The 19,309-nt window shown below is 36.7% G+C and overlaps 4 protein-coding genes and 1 long non-coding RNA gene across 12 annotated transcripts; 2 read left to right on the top strand and 3 right to left on the bottom strand.

Annotated features, from left to right (window-relative positions):
- Positions 1-34: 34 nt before the first annotated feature.
- LOC124214836 (uncharacterized protein C16orf52 homolog A) lies at positions 35-3,369 on the bottom strand. The gene is made up of 3 exons (XM_046617518.2): positions 2,759-3,369; positions 2,405-2,617; positions 35-1,635 (listed from the first exon to the last, which is right to left on the bottom strand). The coding sequence occupies exons 1-3, from the start codon at positions 2,859-2,861 to the stop codon at positions 1,448-1,450; spliced, it is 504 nt and encodes a 167-aa protein (XP_046473474.1). The 5' UTR covers positions 2,862-3,369; the 3' UTR covers positions 35-1,447.
- Positions 2,557-7,319, top strand: PICK1 (protein interacting with PRKCA 1). 7 transcript variants are annotated; one of them, XM_046617502.2, is made up of 6 exons: positions 2,557-2,641; positions 4,141-4,255; positions 4,541-4,606; positions 4,835-5,153; positions 5,648-5,843; positions 5,990-7,319. In XM_046617502.2, the coding sequence occupies exons 2-6, from the start codon at positions 4,239-4,241 to the stop codon at positions 6,688-6,690; spliced, it is 1,299 nt and encodes a 432-aa protein (XP_046473458.1). In that variant the 5' UTR covers positions 2,557-2,641; positions 4,141-4,238; the 3' UTR covers positions 6,691-7,319. The 7 variants fall into 7 exon arrangements, with proteins under 7 accessions (XP_046473458.1, XP_046473461.1, XP_046473457.1 ...); XM_046617501.2 differs by lacking the exon at positions 2,557-2,641 and adding an exon at positions 3,379-3,968; XM_046617498.2 differs by lacking the exon at positions 2,557-2,641 and adding an exon at positions 3,379-3,968 and having other exon boundaries at positions 4,112-4,255.
- On the bottom strand, positions 4,830-10,928 carry LOC138190732 (uncharacterized). The gene is made up of 2 exons (XR_011176816.1): positions 9,659-10,928; positions 4,830-5,144 (listed from the first exon to the last, which is right to left on the bottom strand). It is a non-coding gene; the product is annotated as an uncharacterized lncRNA (long non-coding RNA).
- On the top strand, positions 7,878-15,878 carry LOC124214834 (noggin-2-like). 2 transcript variants are annotated; one of them, XM_046617516.2, is made up of 3 exons: positions 7,878-8,426; positions 11,663-12,042; positions 14,697-15,878. In XM_046617516.2, the coding sequence occupies exons 1-3, from the start codon at positions 8,412-8,414 to the stop codon at positions 15,070-15,072; spliced, it is 771 nt and encodes a 256-aa protein (XP_046473472.1). In that variant the 5' UTR covers positions 7,878-8,411; the 3' UTR covers positions 15,073-15,878. The 2 variants fall into 2 exon arrangements, with proteins under 2 accessions (XP_046473472.1, XP_046473467.1); XM_046617511.2 differs by having other exon boundaries at positions 14,679-15,878.
- Positions 15,451-18,697, bottom strand: LOC124214832 (glycerophosphodiester phosphodiesterase 1). The gene is made up of 5 exons (XM_046617508.2): positions 17,590-18,697; positions 17,315-17,490; positions 16,871-17,072; positions 16,340-16,569; positions 15,451-16,220 (listed from the first exon to the last, which is right to left on the bottom strand). The coding sequence occupies exons 1-5, from the start codon at positions 17,929-17,931 to the stop codon at positions 16,079-16,081; spliced, it is 1,092 nt and encodes a 363-aa protein (XP_046473464.1). The 5' UTR covers positions 17,932-18,697; the 3' UTR covers positions 15,451-16,078.
- Between the last annotated feature and the right edge of the window lie 612 nt (positions 18,698-19,309).

The following is a 19,309-nucleotide window of genomic DNA, read 5'->3' as shown; positions in this document are numbered from 1 at the left end:
GATAAGATTAGACGTAATCGTAACCAATTCAAGATTGCATGGCGAAATAACAAATTTATTCCATTTTTTTTTTTTTTACAATATCATCATATTATATATTATAAACAAATGTACAGTCATAAAAGAATGTATTCAAGATAATTGAGATACAATTGGTTGCTTATTAGCCACAACATAATTTGTATTTGTCACATAACTACAATGCTTTTTATGCAACGTAAATATTATGTCGTGTAATATATTTTGTTTAAAAATTCACAAGTTGAGAGAATATATTATACAATTCTATCTAATCTAAAATGATATAAACGAGACAGTGTAGAGATTCCAAATGAATATCAATTCCAAGATATATATTATATGTACAAGATTGCCTTTGGAGGCCTCGCACTGACAATGAGTGTAACCATACTTGAGCTCTCACATGTTATTTATACGTGTATGTTAAGTAAAGCTGTTTATATGCAACCATAAAAATCTGTCATAGATCCCACCAGATATTACCTCCATACTGCAATATATGAATAGCATAAATTCGACGGAATGTAAACTTTCCTTATTATTGTAATGAAGTTATTACAAGATATATAATCCAGTACAGTTGTGTCTGGTCACAATTTCGGAATATTGGTATAGCATTTCATTCGTTTGAAGATTCAGCATTGAAATAAAATCTATACTCGTTTTAAACGTCTATACATTAAGCAACCAGAATAAGGAAACTCATTATTGTCAAAGCAATATTTTACAACAGCAATTTCCTCTCGCAAAATTTGTTATGCAAAGTAAATCATATTGAATCATTTACAGGACAACTAGGCTTGGAATATTTCATATTTACATAATACTTATAAGCTATTACTACTCGCAACAGAAGTAACTAATATTCTCATAACGTAAACAGGAAGCCATAAATTCATTAAAAATTGCACAGCATTTCGACAACTATAATATCAATGTTATCATTATTACTACAGAGTGTTCCCATTAAATACCCGACATATGATACTAAGAATAATATAAGCATAAAAAAAAAATCAGACCAAACATCAGAGATTTAAAAGTTACAGTATTCATGCTTGCCAATACACGGATCTCTGGTAAAATATGAGCAAATCAGGTATACTGAAGAGACAATATGGAAAGGTCTTGCCTCCAACAAGAATGCAACAAGTCAACTCAATGGTAAACAAGGTAGTACTTCTTGTTTCCCAGAATCAGGAATGTTTTTGAAATGATAAGTTATGGCGGCAGGTGCGCCAGTGTTTCATTTGTTTTTACAACTTCTTTTCTTCTTTTTCTGAAGCACGAATCACTCCAGTAGCTAACCCATTCTTCAAGGCTCCAAACTTTTGAAGTAATGCATAATTATACCTTTGGGGTAATTATACGCATAATACGTGATCCCAAGAAGCAAGGAGAGGAAAAGAAAATGCAATGGAATATGCTAGAAATGCGGTAGGCAAACTTTGCCTGCAAATAGCTCGGAGATAACGGTTATCCACAATGCCAGGACAAACATTATGTAAGAAATTCCGACCTGATGCGAATTCGGTAACTGATATGGCTGGCCGCCAATTTCATCCACGTGGAAACCCATTGGAAAGATCACTGCTGCCAGGCAGAATAGTACCACTGCAAAATATAAATTATTCGACTGTTGCCCCATTTCCGAACAATATGATACAACAATGTTGGCGCATGGGTAATGAGCACAATTGAAATCTTATATTTAACACACTAGGGTTATCTTTGGTGCATGCGCACTTTCAAATAACTCAATTTTATGCCTTCTGTCATTGAGTACAATTTACCTACTCACAGTTTTATACACTGTCAATCAAGATGGGCGATATCTGACTTGTGTGATTACAGTACCCGCCTTTGCCCATGCTGCGTTCATACTAGTAGTCATGCGATCACACTCCACCAACCTTGCACCAACTTTGCACTCGTATTCGTGTAAGCACAGCACTCATGCATGCAGGTCACGCTGTAAACTTCACACTCATCAGAAATCGCCCACTTTCCGGACTTGTAACACAATATTATATTTCCAGGCAATGATAAAGAGTTTCATAGTACAGTGGACGCTAGATATAATCGCCCCCACTACTGGCGTTGAAAGCGAGAGCCGTGCGCGGTAGGGGGTGGCAGTGTAGTGCAGTGTGAATGGGTGCACTGTGGTGGAGGATGCCACATTTGTGCGAGTGACCATGCGTGTGAAGGGGTACCCACTCGCATAGTCTTATATTGAAAGACCATTTATCTAGCACCCACTGTATTTCTGAACAGTTATAGAAAAGTATGGATATCTCAGAGGATATCTTCGGTTCATATTGAAAGCCTAAATACTCCGCATTACTATTACTATCATAGACTAAGAAGTTTAAACATTATTTACTGGCTGAAAATCCAACCCATCTGGCATAAGGAATGACGTTACGGTCCCAATGAGAACTTGCAAGGAGTATGATAGTGGTTGTTATCAGAATACACCCTATGGATATGCAGACGAGCGCGAGTAGCCATTCAAGCTGAAGGTCAGGAGGATAGCAGACTTGGGGCCGGTTGTACAGCGTCATACATGACCACATCAATCCGAGTCTGGTGTCACCTAAAAATCATGGCATATTTTACGGTCAGTATAGTTATGAGAAAATCAATTTTTGTTTCATTGGTAATTTCATTTTAATATTGACAAAACATGCATATAGAGAATAATATCAGTTTTGAGTGATCCTTGATTGATGCAAACCTCCAACATCGGTAATAATCCAATCGGGCATGGCCAGACTGACGATTGCGAACATGTCAGCTGCCAAAAACAAAGTCCCCGATATAATGGTCAGTTTATCCATCGTGTTGTACTGTTCCACAACGTTTTACGTTTGTTTTCATGCGGGATACGAAGTTTACGCTACCTTGCACGATTTCACCATTGTCTTTCTCTTTTCCTCGTCAATCAATTTCGCGTCACTTATTTTCTCTAAACAATATTTCCACTGCGATTTCATAGGTCAGTTTGTATCTTGACAGATATTATCTGTCTTGTTGTTTATTATCTTACTGATCACGATTTTAGTGGATTTTAAGTTTGGATTTTATTATTATTATGTTGATTATTATCAAATACGTCGAGTTATGAAGGTATGACGAAGTAAGATATACAACACGGAGTACTCCGTGGTCTCAGCTCAGATTTTCTGGATACTCTTGTCAATGCTTCAATCCCTTTCCCAGGGAACATACTTTCTGCCCTTTTCAATCCAAAACATGAACCAGGTGTGTCATACATACATACGTACATCAATTCATAGGGTGCGTTCCACACTACTGGCAGTGCTAAGAGTTCCTAGAACAGAGGCAGAGCTACTCATAAACTCGGCAGCGCACAAGAGATAAAAGATCGTGATAACACTGGGAGATATTTTCGGAACGCACCCATAGTAGTGTGAGTGTGTTCGTAAACTTCGACTAAATTCGTCTAATTCTGACGTCTTTTGGAACATGGAGGCACTACTAAACAAATCATGTAGACGAACAAACCACAGTAAATTTGAAACAACGAAGCCTTACAGCATGGAACAACAACACAAAGGGTACAGCGATGAGTGAAGGCAAATTAGTCCATAGCAAATGTCAATCCAAATGTCAAATTGATCAGATTCAGCCAAGTTGAGCCAAGTTAAAGGCGGCAATTGAACTTATTTGACAAAATCGAAAAAAGCCCTTCCCAAGAATTTGAGAAGATAATTGAAGTCGTGAGAATAGGAAAGTATCCGCCGACCGGAGAATGTCGCAGCGTTCAAAGTGACCCGTACAGTAATTACCGAGGAATCAATCCCTACCAATATATTTTATACGATCTGTATAAGTTTTATACGAATATAATATAAAATATATAACCTAAATAAGGTTACCAACATGGAATTTGAGGACGACTTTTTCTTCGAGGAGGATAAAATGTTGGTTTACTTATCACAAACTACACATCGCTTGTGTGTGTGTGTGCGCTCTATCATGCTTTATCTTATGTTAATTTCACTTTATCTCTGTTTCTTGTATTCATTTATGCATGCTCAACCACTGTCACCGCTCGGCGGCACAGTCTAACGAACAGCTTCTTATCGCCTCCAGACACAATACCTTCCACCGATACAAATGGAGTCAACGAAGATCTCGGTATTTCTTTAACCGCTCTGCCTCGGGCTAACGTCGAACTGCATCAGCTGACCATGATGGAAGATCGCATGTATGCATATTATTTTGATTATATTACATTTAAATGAGTTTGTTCACGTCAAAGATGTGTATAATGTGTGAAATTAGAAAATTGTTTTGAATTTCTGATATTAAATCTCTGCGTGTCTGCATGTGTGTGTGCGTGCGTGCGTGGGTATGCGTGTGTGTGTGGTCGAAGAACATTTCCTTCCGAATCCGTTTCATCCAGTTCAAGATTTGAGCTCCCAATTTTAAAGGAATTCTCGTTTTACTGCATCTTGCGCTATTTTCTTATTGCTTGCTGCATCGGAGTTAGTCCAGACATAGAACTGGTCGCACGAGACAAAGTGGTCACTGTCACCCAGCTGCCTAACAGCCAACTGTAAGTTTCATGTGATTGGTTGGATCTAATATTGTATATTTATTTGTCTTATTCTTATATGCTGCCAACTGTAAATTTGCATCTGCAATTGATATATATATATATATATATATATGCCCAATGTTCTTCTATGAAAAAAACTTACTTGCACATAAATCAAATAATGACATTGTAACAATTATGTTAAACGTCTCCTAATCTTTATTAACACTAGTATCCTTCAAATAGGGGGATGACCATAACTTCGGGGAATGTCGTGATTCAGAAAGACAGCAGCAATTTAATTGGGATCAGCATTGGAGGTGGAGCTCCGCTTTGCCCTTGTCTTTACATTGTGCAAGTGTTTGATAACACTCCAGCTGCTGCAGAAGGTACACTGCAATCCGGTGACGAACTTGTTGCAGTTAATGGAGCCTCTGTTAAGGGAAAGACCAAAGTTGAAGTGGCGAAAATGATTCAGGCTTGTGATGGACAAGTCAGCATCAATTACAACAAACTGCATGCTGATCCGAGGCAAGGACGTTCCCTTGATATTGCTCTGAAAAAGGTGAAAGTTTCATTTTAAATTAGTGTTTGAGATAATCACATAAACAAAAGTACACTGCTTCTGCATAGCGGATAGGGTCCGATTGTTTTGCTACTTCCTTGATAACTTAATAGATTCACGTTTGATGAGATTCATATGTTCCTTGTTCGTTGTATGAACAAAGTCTCAATTAGTAATTCAAATTTTTGATATTACGAGTTTTAATCTCATTTGAATATTTAGGTTCACGTGTTTCTGAGCTTTGAATTTCAGTAGTTATCGAATTTTTGAACTTTAAATGGATGATTCTCGCAAAATAATTTTATCAAATTTTTACAAGTACAATACATTGAATTTGTGAATTCTCAGGATATTTAATTTTCGTCACGTATCTTACCGGACTAAAATTGTAACATTCCTTGAAGTTTGTTAGCTGACCTTGAATAAACTATTTTCAATGAGGCTGCAAAACCTTATAATTCAATTTTTTTGAGAGGGATTTTCCGTCATTAAAGGTCAAGCACAGACTGGTTGAGGGAATGGGGAGTGCCACAGCAGATGCCCTGGGCTTGTCTCGAGCTATATTATGTAATGATGCGTTGGTTCAGCGATTAGCTGCTCTGCAACGGACAGAAAATTTATACAGGGGCTTAGTGGCTCATGCAAAAGCCACTCTACGAGCTTTTTTTGATCTCACTCAAGTATACAAAGGTATGATGAAATTGTTAATACAATATGCAGAAAGCTTTTGCCCAATATTGATCACAATTGAGTCTAATGATATCCTAAATTGTCAATAGAGCTACCAAAATTGAGTGTATCGTTATTGTTCAAGGCATGTACTTCCATCATTACAGCATTTGGTGATGCTTTTGCGGCCATTGGTGTAAGGGAGCCTCAACCACGTGCGAGCGAAGCATTCAGGCAATTCGGCGAGCAACATAGACAGATGGAAAAGTTTGGAGTAGCGATGCTAAAGGCGGTGAAGCCCATTTTGAGCGACCTTGGAACATATCTTCATAAAGCCATTCCAGACACGAGATTAACGATCAGTAAATACGCGGACGCCAAATTCGAGTATCTCTCTTATTGCTTGAAAGTTAAAGAGTTAGACGATGAGGAGCAGAGTTACGCGGCGCTCCAGGAGCCGCTTTACCGTGTAGAGACCGGCAATTACGAATATCGACTTGTTTTGAGATGCCGACAGGAGGCGAGATCGAGATTCGCTAAATTGAGGTCTGATGTTCTCGTGAAACTTGAATTGCTCGATAATAAACATGTTCAAGACGTCGTATGGCAGCTGCAAAAGTTTGCCTCTGGATTAGCTAAGTGCCACGCTGAAAGCCGGGACCTCCTATCAGAATCTACCCTGTTTCCCGTCGAGGTCGACCTATCGCGATCTGCATTCCAATACAAAACTACAGGACCGCTTCAGTCCTCAGTGGATAGTGAAGACGGGGATGATGAAGAAGATGTGAAAACAAATGAAAATGACGAAACGCCGATGCTCGATATCCAGGAAAGTGTACTCTTATCCACAGAGCCAAACCAGCTCTAGCAATATCACAAAAACCGATGAGAATTACACATACTCTTTAGATCCTCTTACTCTCTTGCTTTGTTGCATAAGCTATCACTGAAAAGTACATTAGAATAAGACAAGTCCCGGTAGTTTCCACAAGTTTTAGTCTGCATGTAGCTCGAGTTGTACGGTTTGTCTTATTTCTTTACAGACGATTTAAGAAGATTGCTAACAGAGAAGTAAATTATAAATGTTACCACAAAAAAACTACTGATTTCTGTAGAATTCTCTCTTTCAACTGGCTGAAACACACAGAGTTTAGCACAGAGATAAGATTTTTCGAATTCCATTAGTTTTATGAATTATAGTCATTAAGACTAGTCATTCACAAAATCAAAGAACAAGGCCTGAGTTGTGACTTTTCTGTTAATTTTATTTCCGGTACCCAATATATTCATGAATACTAGTACAGAGTGTCAATGAAAAAGTTTTTGCACAGTTGACATTAAATAAATGAATTCATTACATTGCTTTCAGATCGTATTGATTTAAAGTTAAATGTAATCCCGCGATTCATTTTACTTGATTACTCTATCAAGAATTACAGTAACGTACTGATTATTAATTTGTGCGGATCTCTTAAATTCCATGTGTTTGATTTTTTTTTAAATAAATGAGGTTATAATGAAAGTAAAATTCTAGTCAAAGAAATACATAAATGAGGGAAAATAATGAATTTCTTACATGCATTTCGTATGGAACCTAATCGAAAATAAAGTGATTTACGTTTGGAGCGGACTGTTACTTCGACTTTCGAGTGTAACCAGAATCACTTGTTTTCATTTTCCATCGCTTCTTTTTTCCGGTAGTATGTATGTGTACATGCATGCATACATACATACATACGTGACAGCACGTCTATGCATTTAGTGAGATGAAATTCGAAGAGGACGTGATTTACGCTAGGGAGAGATTATATGCATTGGGCAGATACGACAAAAAATATATCACACCACTACATAAATATATGTATAAGTATACATTCATGCGCGGGAACATGTATATTTAACAATTATTTATAGCAAAGAGTAAGACCAATAAAGCATAAATTGATGAAAAACAGTTTGGAGCGTAGTTAATGGCCGGGTGGCTCGGTTCGTCTCTTGGCCGGTGTGTTGGCCGTTTTCGTGTGGGTGCTGTATCAATGGATTTTATTGGTATTGGAGGGGGTGTGTGGGTAGTTTGCCTGTCTGTCCGTCTGTCTTCCTCTCGTCCATCCGCGAAAGAAATTCTCACTACGGTACAAACACGCGCCGAAGTTCTACTCGCGCGCATCGTATTGCCGAGGAACTTCAGATATTATCAATTCGGAAGCGAATTAATCGATCAATACCAATATACCAAAATTTGAATTTCCGTTAGCGCAAATTTTACCTTCCCAAAGTGCGCTTTAAACAGTTATATTTCTTTATTTCGTTGGGATTTCAAAGATGAATCTGCTGTTCACCTTGTGCTTATATGCGTAAATGAGTAAATTAATATTAAAATGAGAATAAGAGAAAAGGAAAATCAGAATTAACAAACCAGAAATAAGTCGCACTTTGTTATATACTTTTGTTTGCTTCTCGGGTTCTAAAAAGTTTCAGGAAAATATACCTACTTGGATTTCGGTCAATTTTTTTGTTTTGGTTCTTCCCGATCTGGTGACAGGAAAAAGAGAAAAATTACGGAGTAACCTGCAGTCCGATGGCGTCCCGATGACGCGTCATTCGGTAAGAAACCATACACAATTATAAATCCTACATTATATATATAGTTACAATATTTACATTAATAAATGAATGTCCAATTATTTTATCCGTTTTGTGCGTTTCTCAGTTCACTTTCATTCTAACACGACTGCACTCAATGGATTAACACTTATAATTCAAGTAAGGGAAACTTGGACAATTTCGAAATATAGTTTAAATACAATTCTTCTATTGGCAGTAACCACAAATCGTAAGAAACTGTTGTCATATAAAAATACAAATACCCGAAGACTAATTTCGAGGTAAGACAAAGTTCGGCATAAAGTAACTTTAAACTATTAGCTGCACAGCACTGAAAGGCGATGAATGTAAAAACAGAATTTAAGAATATTTTTATATCCGAAGTGCCCGCGTGTGTCGACAATCCGGCTACTCGATTCATGCAGATCGGACGAAAGTAATACCAGTTTTTTTTGCTATGGGCCGTATACAGGCATACATATAACATACACATGTGCATCCGTGCCATTTACTTGCGTTTTTACTATCAATTTCTCCTACCACTTGAGACCGTAAAATGAATCTCTTCATCGTTATAGAAATAGGTATAAAAATTTCAAATTAGCCAGACTCCAAGCGCTTGGAGCAACAGACCCCACGCGCTCGATTATTGTACTCTACAATGTCAAGTGTTTGGATACATGAGATATACCTATATTGCACAAAATTACAGTTATACAAATCACGTACACACCGCGCGTACGCAGCTTCTCCCGACTCATAAATAAAATAAAAAATAACGGTATAGTATATGTAGATCGGATGTAACATATGTATACGCCGTTCTCGTACGAGTATACCTATGTATGCATAGTGTATAACTATACGCTTGCGGAACACGTGCGATCATCAGGATCATCAGTAAAATTAAAAGATTGCCTCATCGATGAATACTTAATTCTATTGAACAGCATATATATATATATATTTGTAGGTATGTATGTACATATACGTACGTTATACGTTTACTTGGTAGTAAACTGAGCGTGAACAAAATTGACGAATTGTAAAAAATGCGACAAAGTTGAAATCAAATAAAATACCTGTAATGGAAAAAATGATTATTTATTAATAACGGAAAGAATAAATACCATCTAATATCGTATGTTTCGCGTTTAAATAAAAACACAGGCATGTCGGCATGTATACATATATATGCGGTATATAATGCACGTTGAACGCATGCGACATACCTTTATAAGTGGTTACGCTGGCGGCGACAGAGTGCTCGTAGAGAGAGTTAAGTTAAGAGAGTTAAGAGTTGGTTTGTCGTTATTACAGTAAGATAAATAGATATAGATAGCTGAGAGGTGTATTTAACGTGGGATGAGCGCGGAGGAGGGTGTCCACCACCATATTTGGAGGATGGTTTCATCCCGCGCCCCGCGTGGGTGCCGCACGGCTCCCACCGCCTCGATCTTCGCTCACCAGTTTGGTCTTTCCTTCTTATTATCATGCGCACACGAATTACGCTTGTACAGCGGACGCTATATGCACGAATGTATCGTATCGCTCAACTTCACCTGCAGGATCCAACTGTAAAAATGATGTCTCTAAATTTTAAATAATTTCCGCCAACTCATATAATTATACCATGCATACTAATATACAAGTATAACGTATACTATTACATTGTATTTGTATCGCGGATTCATAATCTGTGACTCAATCATACTATTCGCATTGACATCAATCTCTTAATCAATCTCGTATTACTCGCGTCTTTACGCCTAGTTTTTATGCACACCGTTCAACGCACGCGTTAACTAACCACGACGCATAAGGAGTCAGCGTTTTTGAGATTGCGCAATTTCTTTACTAGCGGAAGTTTTATGAATAATCATTATTTTTTAAAACTAGGTCGATGAGGGCGTAATCGCAAAAATTCTCACAAGCAGAATATCAGACCTTTCAATCAAAGGATCTGCTGAAATTCTTAGCGGTATTTCTTTATCCCAAAGTATGGAGCTTCTGATGATAAATTCATCCATTGGGCAGTTCTTCACTCCGATTAAAATTACTTATATCTGCAGTTCAATGAGCGGAACACCTTAATAAACAAAAATCGTTGTGTTTTTTCGAGAAATATTAATTTTCACTACTCTCTTTTCAAGTTTCGATGAGAGGTTCTCATTCAGATATAGACGGATATATTATTATTTCATGGCCATAGTTAAGCATGATCTGCAAATATTCGACAATCTGATGTATTGTAAGAAGAGCCAAGGACGACCCGATGGATGAAACTATAAATCAAAAACTCTGTATTTTGGGCCAAAGAAACACCCCTAGAAGTTTCGGCAGAATCTGTGATACGGAGGTTGATTTTTTGAGTACTGTGCACGGGAATGGGATATAGCTTATAATTTGGACTGTTTAATGCATGAAAAAAATCCACACAATTTCAAATAAATTCCATTGAAATCCGTCAAAAGTCTTACCACAGATAAGTAAAACATTATGGAAATATCGATAATTTGCGAAAATCTTCAAAAATCACGTAAACTCATTCTAGTTCTGCGATTTTTCGTGAAACTTGATGGAATTTCTTAAATCACATGAAGATCCGTCGAGAAAATCTACATCAAGACGTAGAATCTGCAACTTTGAAAAAAACTACGAAAATCTTACAATATATACGCCCTTTACAAAATGCTCCTGGAAGCTCGACAAGTTACGTAAAGTTTATTGTATTCTGCATAACCCTCGTAAATTTGTACGAAATTACTTCTTATAGTATCATGACATACATATAAGGTAGATCACATTAGATTAGTAGAAATTCGGATGCAATATAAATGTAATGGAAATTCCATGAACTCTCATGGAATCTGTAAAAACCAACCGAATTCCGTGCATCCAGTAATTAAATACAGGTAACCTTTTTGCCGTAAAATATAGTGAAATATTGTAGAAAACTTTTTCAAAATCTTGTGAAATCATAATAACCCCGCGGAACTTCTTTCAAACTGCATTCAAATACCCGTATTCCAGCTAAATTCGTGGTGTTTGAATTCCTTGTAAGTTCAATTTTACTTATCACAATTACCACCTACAATTAAGCAGCTCAAACGGCAGTTTCGTCATCGACTCTATTGATCGACCGGATTGGCAATCGAAGCTGGAGTAGTACTGGTAATGAAATTGTCGGCAATGCTAAATACGATTATCCTTTCATCAAACGAATAATTTTCCAGATGCGGAGTTGCATTTCGCGGTGGGGCGGCTGGTGGGTAGCGGTCTTGCTTTCACTTCCGTTTCTGCAATCGCGTACTCGCGGGGAGTCGCAGAATGGCTCGGGGTCCCCACATGATCACGGCTTGCGGCCCGCCGAGTCTTGGCTGTCGGTGCTGCTCCCTGAGTCGACGGACAACACGCTGGACCCGCCGCCCGAAGAGCGCGAGGAAACGCGGCTTCTCGCACTGCTAGGGGCAGATTACGATGCGGCGTTCATGTCAAACTCCCGACCGAACGCGACGACGCGTCTCTCCTGGGAATTTCCATTCCGCGCTGATCACCGGGGACGTCTTGTTCCGACGGGAGAGATGCCAGAGGCCTTGCAAACTTTACACCTGGGGTAAATAGTGAGATGAAAAATCTCTGATCTATACGGGTAATTCTCGCTTAAGTCCAAAAGACTCGGAATTTTCACTATCAGATGTGATTCAAAAATTTTTTTCGAGGTACTTTTTCAACTTACCGTTTCTTTGTTCTCGGATGAAACAGGAAGTTAATGTAATCACCCCGAAATTGAAAAGTTAAGTTTTCACTAGATCTCCACGTTTTGAAGTTTAGAGAATCAGCTTCAATTATTTTCAGATGGACGTATATGTATGTAACGTGTATGTATGTATATACGTACGTATGTGAGAACGAGTTACCGGATTTGAATGATTCTAATCTCAATCAACGCGGTTTTTCCAAACCTAGAGCTGATTTGATTTTGGCTTTGGTCAGTTCGGTACTTTTTGCATTATTTAAATAACAAGATCTAAAAAATAAAATAAAAATGATATCTTCAGAACGGATGGACGGATTTGAATTTCAATTGGTACCGTAAGGTTTTTTGAGTCGCTGATCACGAATCTACATTCAGATGTGCAAAATTTAAAGTTGGCGTATGCAATATGCTGAAAAAAAAAACTAAAAACATTTGGCTTTCACTGGAAATTGGTATTCGAAGGTTCGGTGGTTGGCCGATCACGAATCTGAGGTCAGATTTGCGAAATCTAAAATATCGAATCCAATATCGTGGAAAAAAAATCTGAAAAAAATTTTTGATTTTGTTAGAAATTAGTAGGTGGAAATTTTTTGGATCATCGATAACGAATCGAAGGTCAGACTCCAGAAATTTGTAACGGTGGATCCATTATTGTAATTCAAAATAAAAAAGTCGAAATATTTTCATGTAATATGATACCTGAGGGTTATTAAATCGTTAATCATGAATCTGAATTCGTAGTGTGAAAACGAAAAGTTCAAGGACTGGGTCACTGCCAGCTTAAAGCCGCTTGTTTAACGTAAAACTATATTGCACAGCGTTGTTTTTTCTTGTTTGCATCCATTGATTTTTATTAGTCTATTATCAGAAATTTGTAAGACGTATCAGTTGAAGAATCATCAAATTTTCGTCGTGAAAGATAACTCAGTTTGAGCTAACATTCATCGAGATTTATAATGTTTGATTTCTCTTACTATCGAGAAAAATAAATAATTACCACTCCAATCGTAATCTATAATGTGAAATTATTGATTTCACACACACAATTAAAAATTCCCAAAATGTCTGAATTTTTATTTAGATATTCCTTTTGTGAAATAAAAAATTAGTTCAAAAAAAGAAAATCTTCATTCCTGCTTCAATGTGAGACATTTGTTTTTCTCATCAGCTATTAATTTTTTCGTTAGGATCATCTGGAATGAAGCTGAGTAATGCAGAATTTCCAAATATATCAATTAAATTCATTTCCGACGCAAGTGAAAACTGAGAAACATAAGAAAAATATGTCGAAAACATTTTGCTCTCATTTTTCACTTTTTTGAGAATTTTATTTGAGTTTAGCACAGACTAATTGTAATTCAATTAGAGTCAGCGAAAATGTGTTCTTATATCACGTTTGGAAATTTTTTATGCAACAGTCAGTTTCATTTCAGAAGGGCTCAATTAATGATGAATTAAGAAAAAATCAATTCATATTGAATCAGAATTGAAGATTTTGTTTTTTAATCTACTTTGTTTTCCCAAAAAGAATACCTAAACAGAGAATGAGGTATTTCGAGAATATTAAATTTTGTCTTTACGTTCAAAAATCGCCCGTTATTGTTGACGACCGAAAGTTTGAGTGAAAATGTACAGTTTATGTCAACACACTTCTTTTTTCAGAGTGAGTTATGTTTGAGAGAAACAAGTGGGTAATTGGGCTGACCTTGATGAGTCAGACTAAGAACTTCCCACTTGGATATGCATTTGGAGCTCATAAAATATAAACAAATGAATGTTTCATATTGTTTTATTATAATTTTTTTTTAAATAATAGAAATATTACTAGACCCATTTGATTCCAAAATTTAATCAGTTCTTACCTAAAAAGATTTGCATTGATTGAGACAGAAATCATAAAAATTTGTTGATCCGTTATCGAGATATCCTTTATAACATAAGAAAATAATCTAACTTTACATTCGTGATCAACCCAAAAAACAAATTATGGTACCAATTTTCATTTGAATCCGTCATCCATTCTCTAGACGTCATTCTTATTTTATTTTTTGTGATGTTGTTATCTAAATACCTCGTAAAGTGCTGAATCGATGAAAGGTAAAATCTAATCAGTTTTAAGTTTGAAAAATCCGCGTCAATTCAGACTAAAATTACACAGACATTCATCCGAAAATTCGTCGAGATTTGGTGAAAACGCAATATTTCATTCTCTGGGTGATTACAATAACTTCCTTTTTTTCTCTGAAAACAGATAAAAGGAAAGTTAAAAGTGTCATAAGTTTTCAACTGGTAATTCTTAGCAATTTCTAATAGTTAATTAGGCGTAATAAAAAAGCGCATAAAAATAAAACAATGTCACATAGCTTCACTCTAACAAACAGTAACTCAAAAAAAGTTATTGAATCAAATCTAATCAGAGTCGAATTTCAAACCTTTTCGACTTAAGCAAGAATTACTTTTATGTAAAGATTCGAAATTCAATGTAAAAGTAGAAGACCATTATTTCTTAGCTACGTGAGATTGCCTGATGGGTCGCGACTGAGGACTCGCGTTTCCGAGAAGCTGAAGAGGAAGCTGAGGCGGTTACTGTGGGCGTATACATCTTGTCCGGTCCAATGGAGGTGGAAAGATCTTGGAATAAGATTTTGGCCTCGTTGGTTGAAACAGGGAAGGTGCTCGCAGGGGAAGGGAATTTCCTGCAGCGTTCCTCCTGGCATGAAATGCCGCCCTTCCAATACGAACTACAAAAAGTTCCTTAGGTGGCACTGTATAAGGGAAGGCGAATGCAAGTGGAGGCCTGTTGAGTATCCGGTCATAACGCAGTGTGCCTGTTCCTGTTCTCACATAGTTCGTGGTTCCAAGAACGCCGATACAACTCAAGTGTAATTATTGATTACTTCGCCGAGGCTAGATCCTGGATAGAAATGAAGTAAGTCAGTCCAAATTTAATGACGATTTGAGTAGAATTTTACGAACCGACAAATTGATGAGAAAAGATGCGCGTCATGCTCTATTATGTTTTTTTTTCAATATTTGTCTGTTAGAAACGGAGTTTAAGTAGAATTTAATTCAATATTTAAGCTGTGTAAGTAAGATTAAGGCATTCTAACAAAGTTGGTTTTTATTTTTATACATTATAAATATTCGTCAGTCGTTTGGGAGCCCAAACTTCATGAATTTTATACTTGCCATTGTTTGTGATGTTTTGATAAGCTCAGATCTAATAGTAAGGTAGAGAGAGGTAGAGACTGGAATGAGAAACAATTATTTTTCTGCTGGATAGCTTATATTTCATACTATGTTACCTTTGATATCAACATGGCATGTATACATCATCATTCAAGCTCTCTGAGTGATTAAATAACTTGATGACAAGAGTCAATATAAAATATAAATAGATTTGTAAAAAAAAGTTTAGCAGCATAAACGGGGCTAGAGTTTATTTCATAAACATTTCAATTCTAAAATACTTAGCAATTTCAAAATTAAAATTGTACTTGAAATGGTAATTCTTAATTTAGAATCTATTGTTCGATTAGATATTCCAGTGCCAGCACTCTCAGATATTTTTTTGTCTTTGCTGAATTTATGCACGTGTATAAAAAGAAAGCTTTAAATATAAATAATATGGACTAATGCAGTATCATAGATCTAAATATATGTATATATACATATGCAGATATATATATGTATATGCTATGAAAATAATGTCGAGTTGTATAATACTGATTGTTGAAATGCAAGTGGTTACAAAATAACAAATATTATTACATACTTGAAAATACTTCAAATTGTTGCTAGCTTGGGTAGCTGCCAGATCTATAATCAGATCTTTCATATCATACAAATTTATCATTTAGTATTATCGTACAGTAATTTGGTAAAGGCTTCATCACGCACTTTTTTCTCCTATCAAAGTATCCGTCAAATATGTCACCTTGAGGAGTCTAGAATAATGAAGCTTTTCTGAGGGTAGATTCACGTTCCAAACAATCACCCGAACACCACGCACGTTCCATTTCCTCACCACTTCCCTGAGTAGTTAAGAAAAGACAAAATCAAATTTTTCAACATCACCCAATCAAGTTTTTGCATGTATCATACATTTTTTAGCGTTTTTTTTAATTTATCACCAAAGGAAAAATTCACTTACGGGGTGACGATGTCTTTATGCAACAATATTGCAGACAGGCCCAGTAAATGATAAGTGAACCGTGGCAAAGCCCAGCTATGTAGACAGTCTAGAATAGCAGCCAATGCATGTTTGAAGGGATTAGAGAAGCGCGGTAGACCCGGACCTTCCAAACCTTGATATGATTTTCGCGATATGAGTTGAGGCCTCCAGGCTATACTGCACACGATTTTTGGATTTTTTCTTCTGATCTGCAAAAAATATTGAATTTTATTACACGTCTAGTTCCACACAATATTTATCATTTATACAAGAATAAGAATACGTTTCACTTTAATATTATTATCCGGCAATGGAATAATAATACGATACAAAAGTATTGGTAATTCCTAAGACCCAAGATTTCTTGACACGAGACATTAAAGCAAACTGCATACCCAAAATGATTCCTTGTTATTCATATTTATTCGGTTATTAGCTAACGACCACATTTGTTGTCAATTAATTCATATTCATTTGTGATAAATAATCGATAATTCCAATCTTACGCACCAAGTAAATAATGATTGGATTGAAACTGGTTACTACAGCTCTTTTGAAAAGACTGGGATGCTTGTTATATGCATCCAAAATGACTTGTACTATTTCAAGGCTCTTTTCTTTGATATCGATAAACATTCGCAGATCATTACGGATGCATTCGGTCAGCACATCTTCTAGTAAAGCAATTTTGTCCTCTCCAATAAACTTTTCTCTGAAATGAAATTACGGGAATTACATGGAGTATTTGAAATTGCAAAAGAAATGATATCTTTCAGGAATGCGGTAATTAAGAGCTCGGTGATGAAAATGCTTGCATCTTTGTATAACTACGTTTCTCTTCTTCTTTTGCTAACATATGCAACTGTGTGCATAAAGTTTGAGTTTCTTCATTGACAAAAATTGTAATATAGGAATGACTTTTGAATTTCAGACTGTCTAAATGCTGAAATATACCTCAGAGGATGATTTCGACTGATGTCTAATTCCTTCAACTGATTCCAAGTCATTTCTTTAACAGTTCCCGACTTCCCTGTCAGTCTCTCTATAGTAAGGTCATGAAATATAATTGGAACACCATCTTTAGTTAATGCCAAATCAAATTCAACTGCACTGCACCCTCTGTTTTTGCACTAAAACAGGAAAATCTCATAACCATGAACTGAAAACAGTTAACAACGATGATATTATAAATAAAAAAAAAATTGCAGTGTTAGTATGTTAGTTTTTACATTTCGAAAAGCGTTGAGGCTGTTTTCTGGATAATCAAAAGCTGCCCCACGATGTCCGACTACTCTCATGCAATACAGATGATCCGAGGTACCGTGACTATCACCTCCTTGTTCATCCTTGGCTTCCGTCAAAGGATCGACGCCTAATACTTCTCTGACCACCTCTGAACTCGGAGGTGGAATTCTGGCCACCTGTAGACTGATAGTGAGAACCAACGCAGCCCATATTGCCCATGGCACAGAGAATTGATAAAAGATGCTAGTCAGAATAGTCCAAGATGCTTGCAGGTAAATCCAAGCCATGAAGCACCCAGTGTAAATCTCTAAATACTTTCCACTCATCTTGGATGTATCTTGGATGATTGTATTATATAAAAAATTAGATAGAAGATGACTTTAAGCGCATTTGATCAGGTCGCTCTGGCAATGGGATTTTTATGAAACTGTTATTTTAAATCGCGGTGATATCATTTAGAAATTTTCTTACTCCAAAGTGTGATCTGTGAAGAATGTCATCAATAACTTTGCAAATGTTACTGCCGTTTAGAGTGTCGAATACGACATTAAAAAAGCAAAATTCAACTGGATTCTAAGATAGAGCCCGACTGTAGATTAATCAGCGTTTAAGGTAATTTTAGAGTATAGCGCCGCAAAGTAATTTAGTGTTCTCAGATTCGTAGAGTGTCATTTTCACCTCCGATTTATGGTTTCAAATTTGATTCTTTTTATTCTCCCTATGAACCGGAGTCTATCTCATCTTTTCAGATTTTCGACAGTCCGATTTTAATACATAGCGTCATTTTTAATCCGGTTAATGTATCAGCCGAACGGTCACGCCCCACGCACCACTCACACTGCCTCTTTCTTGATCGACCCGCGGCTTCAAGCGCGGCTTCAAACTCATATGACAGACGCCATTGTACACACAGTAACTTGTTTCAAAAAATATCTAGCTCGATATTCAGCCACAACGTCAGATAACGTTTTTAAATATTCTTATTTTTCTTCCTTCTTTTTTGCTGTTGGCTATGTCCCTTACGGCATTGTGCCAATATACAAATACCGTCATCATCATCATTATCATAAAAATTTTAATTATATTTTTAAGATGCATACCTACAGCGTTTTTCACTGGCTCTACCTTGGCCCTAGAAATACCTATAGACATGAAGGAAGCCCTGGTACACTCTTCCGTATGAGCGGAAAACGATATAGAGAGAGAAGTAGTAATGCTACATCCTTTCTTTGTCTCGCAGGATCCGATTGGCCGACTCTACTGATCTCTATTAGCGTTTTCCACTGGTTGCACTGAGTGCGCACTGGTTCGAACATGGGGCACTCGTTCCGTGCATGCGTCGCCCGGCATCGGGGCAAACCTTCTGAGTGGAACGCCGTAAAACGTATAAAGGCAGACTAGATCATAATTTCTCCTAAATCACAAATAATGTGACGTTACTCGACCGACTGCGCGACTGTCAGTTTTTTCAAGCAAGTGATAAAGAAACCAATTGAACAAACGCAACGGTAATTTTTTGTTTGTAAATAAATGTCATAAATGTTAGGCACGAGCATACAAGGGCAAAAAAAATTGACAATTCCACTGAAAAGATAAAAATTAATAAGTAGCAAGTCAAGTTGTCCCAATCTCCTGAAATATACCTAGCAGTTAACCTCTAAAAGCTGAAAAAATGTGTTTCCATACTTCGATATCGGACATGCT

This window comes from Neodiprion pinetum, chromosome 3 (assembly GCF_021155775.2).
Source record: "Neodiprion pinetum isolate iyNeoPine1 chromosome 3, iyNeoPine1.2, whole genome shotgun sequence".
NCBI classification, from domain to species: Eukaryota; Metazoa; Arthropoda; class Insecta; order Hymenoptera; family Diprionidae; genus Neodiprion; species Neodiprion pinetum.
The sequence above is the reverse complement of the archived record's forward strand: the minus strand, read 5'-3'. Positions and strand labels throughout refer to the sequence as shown.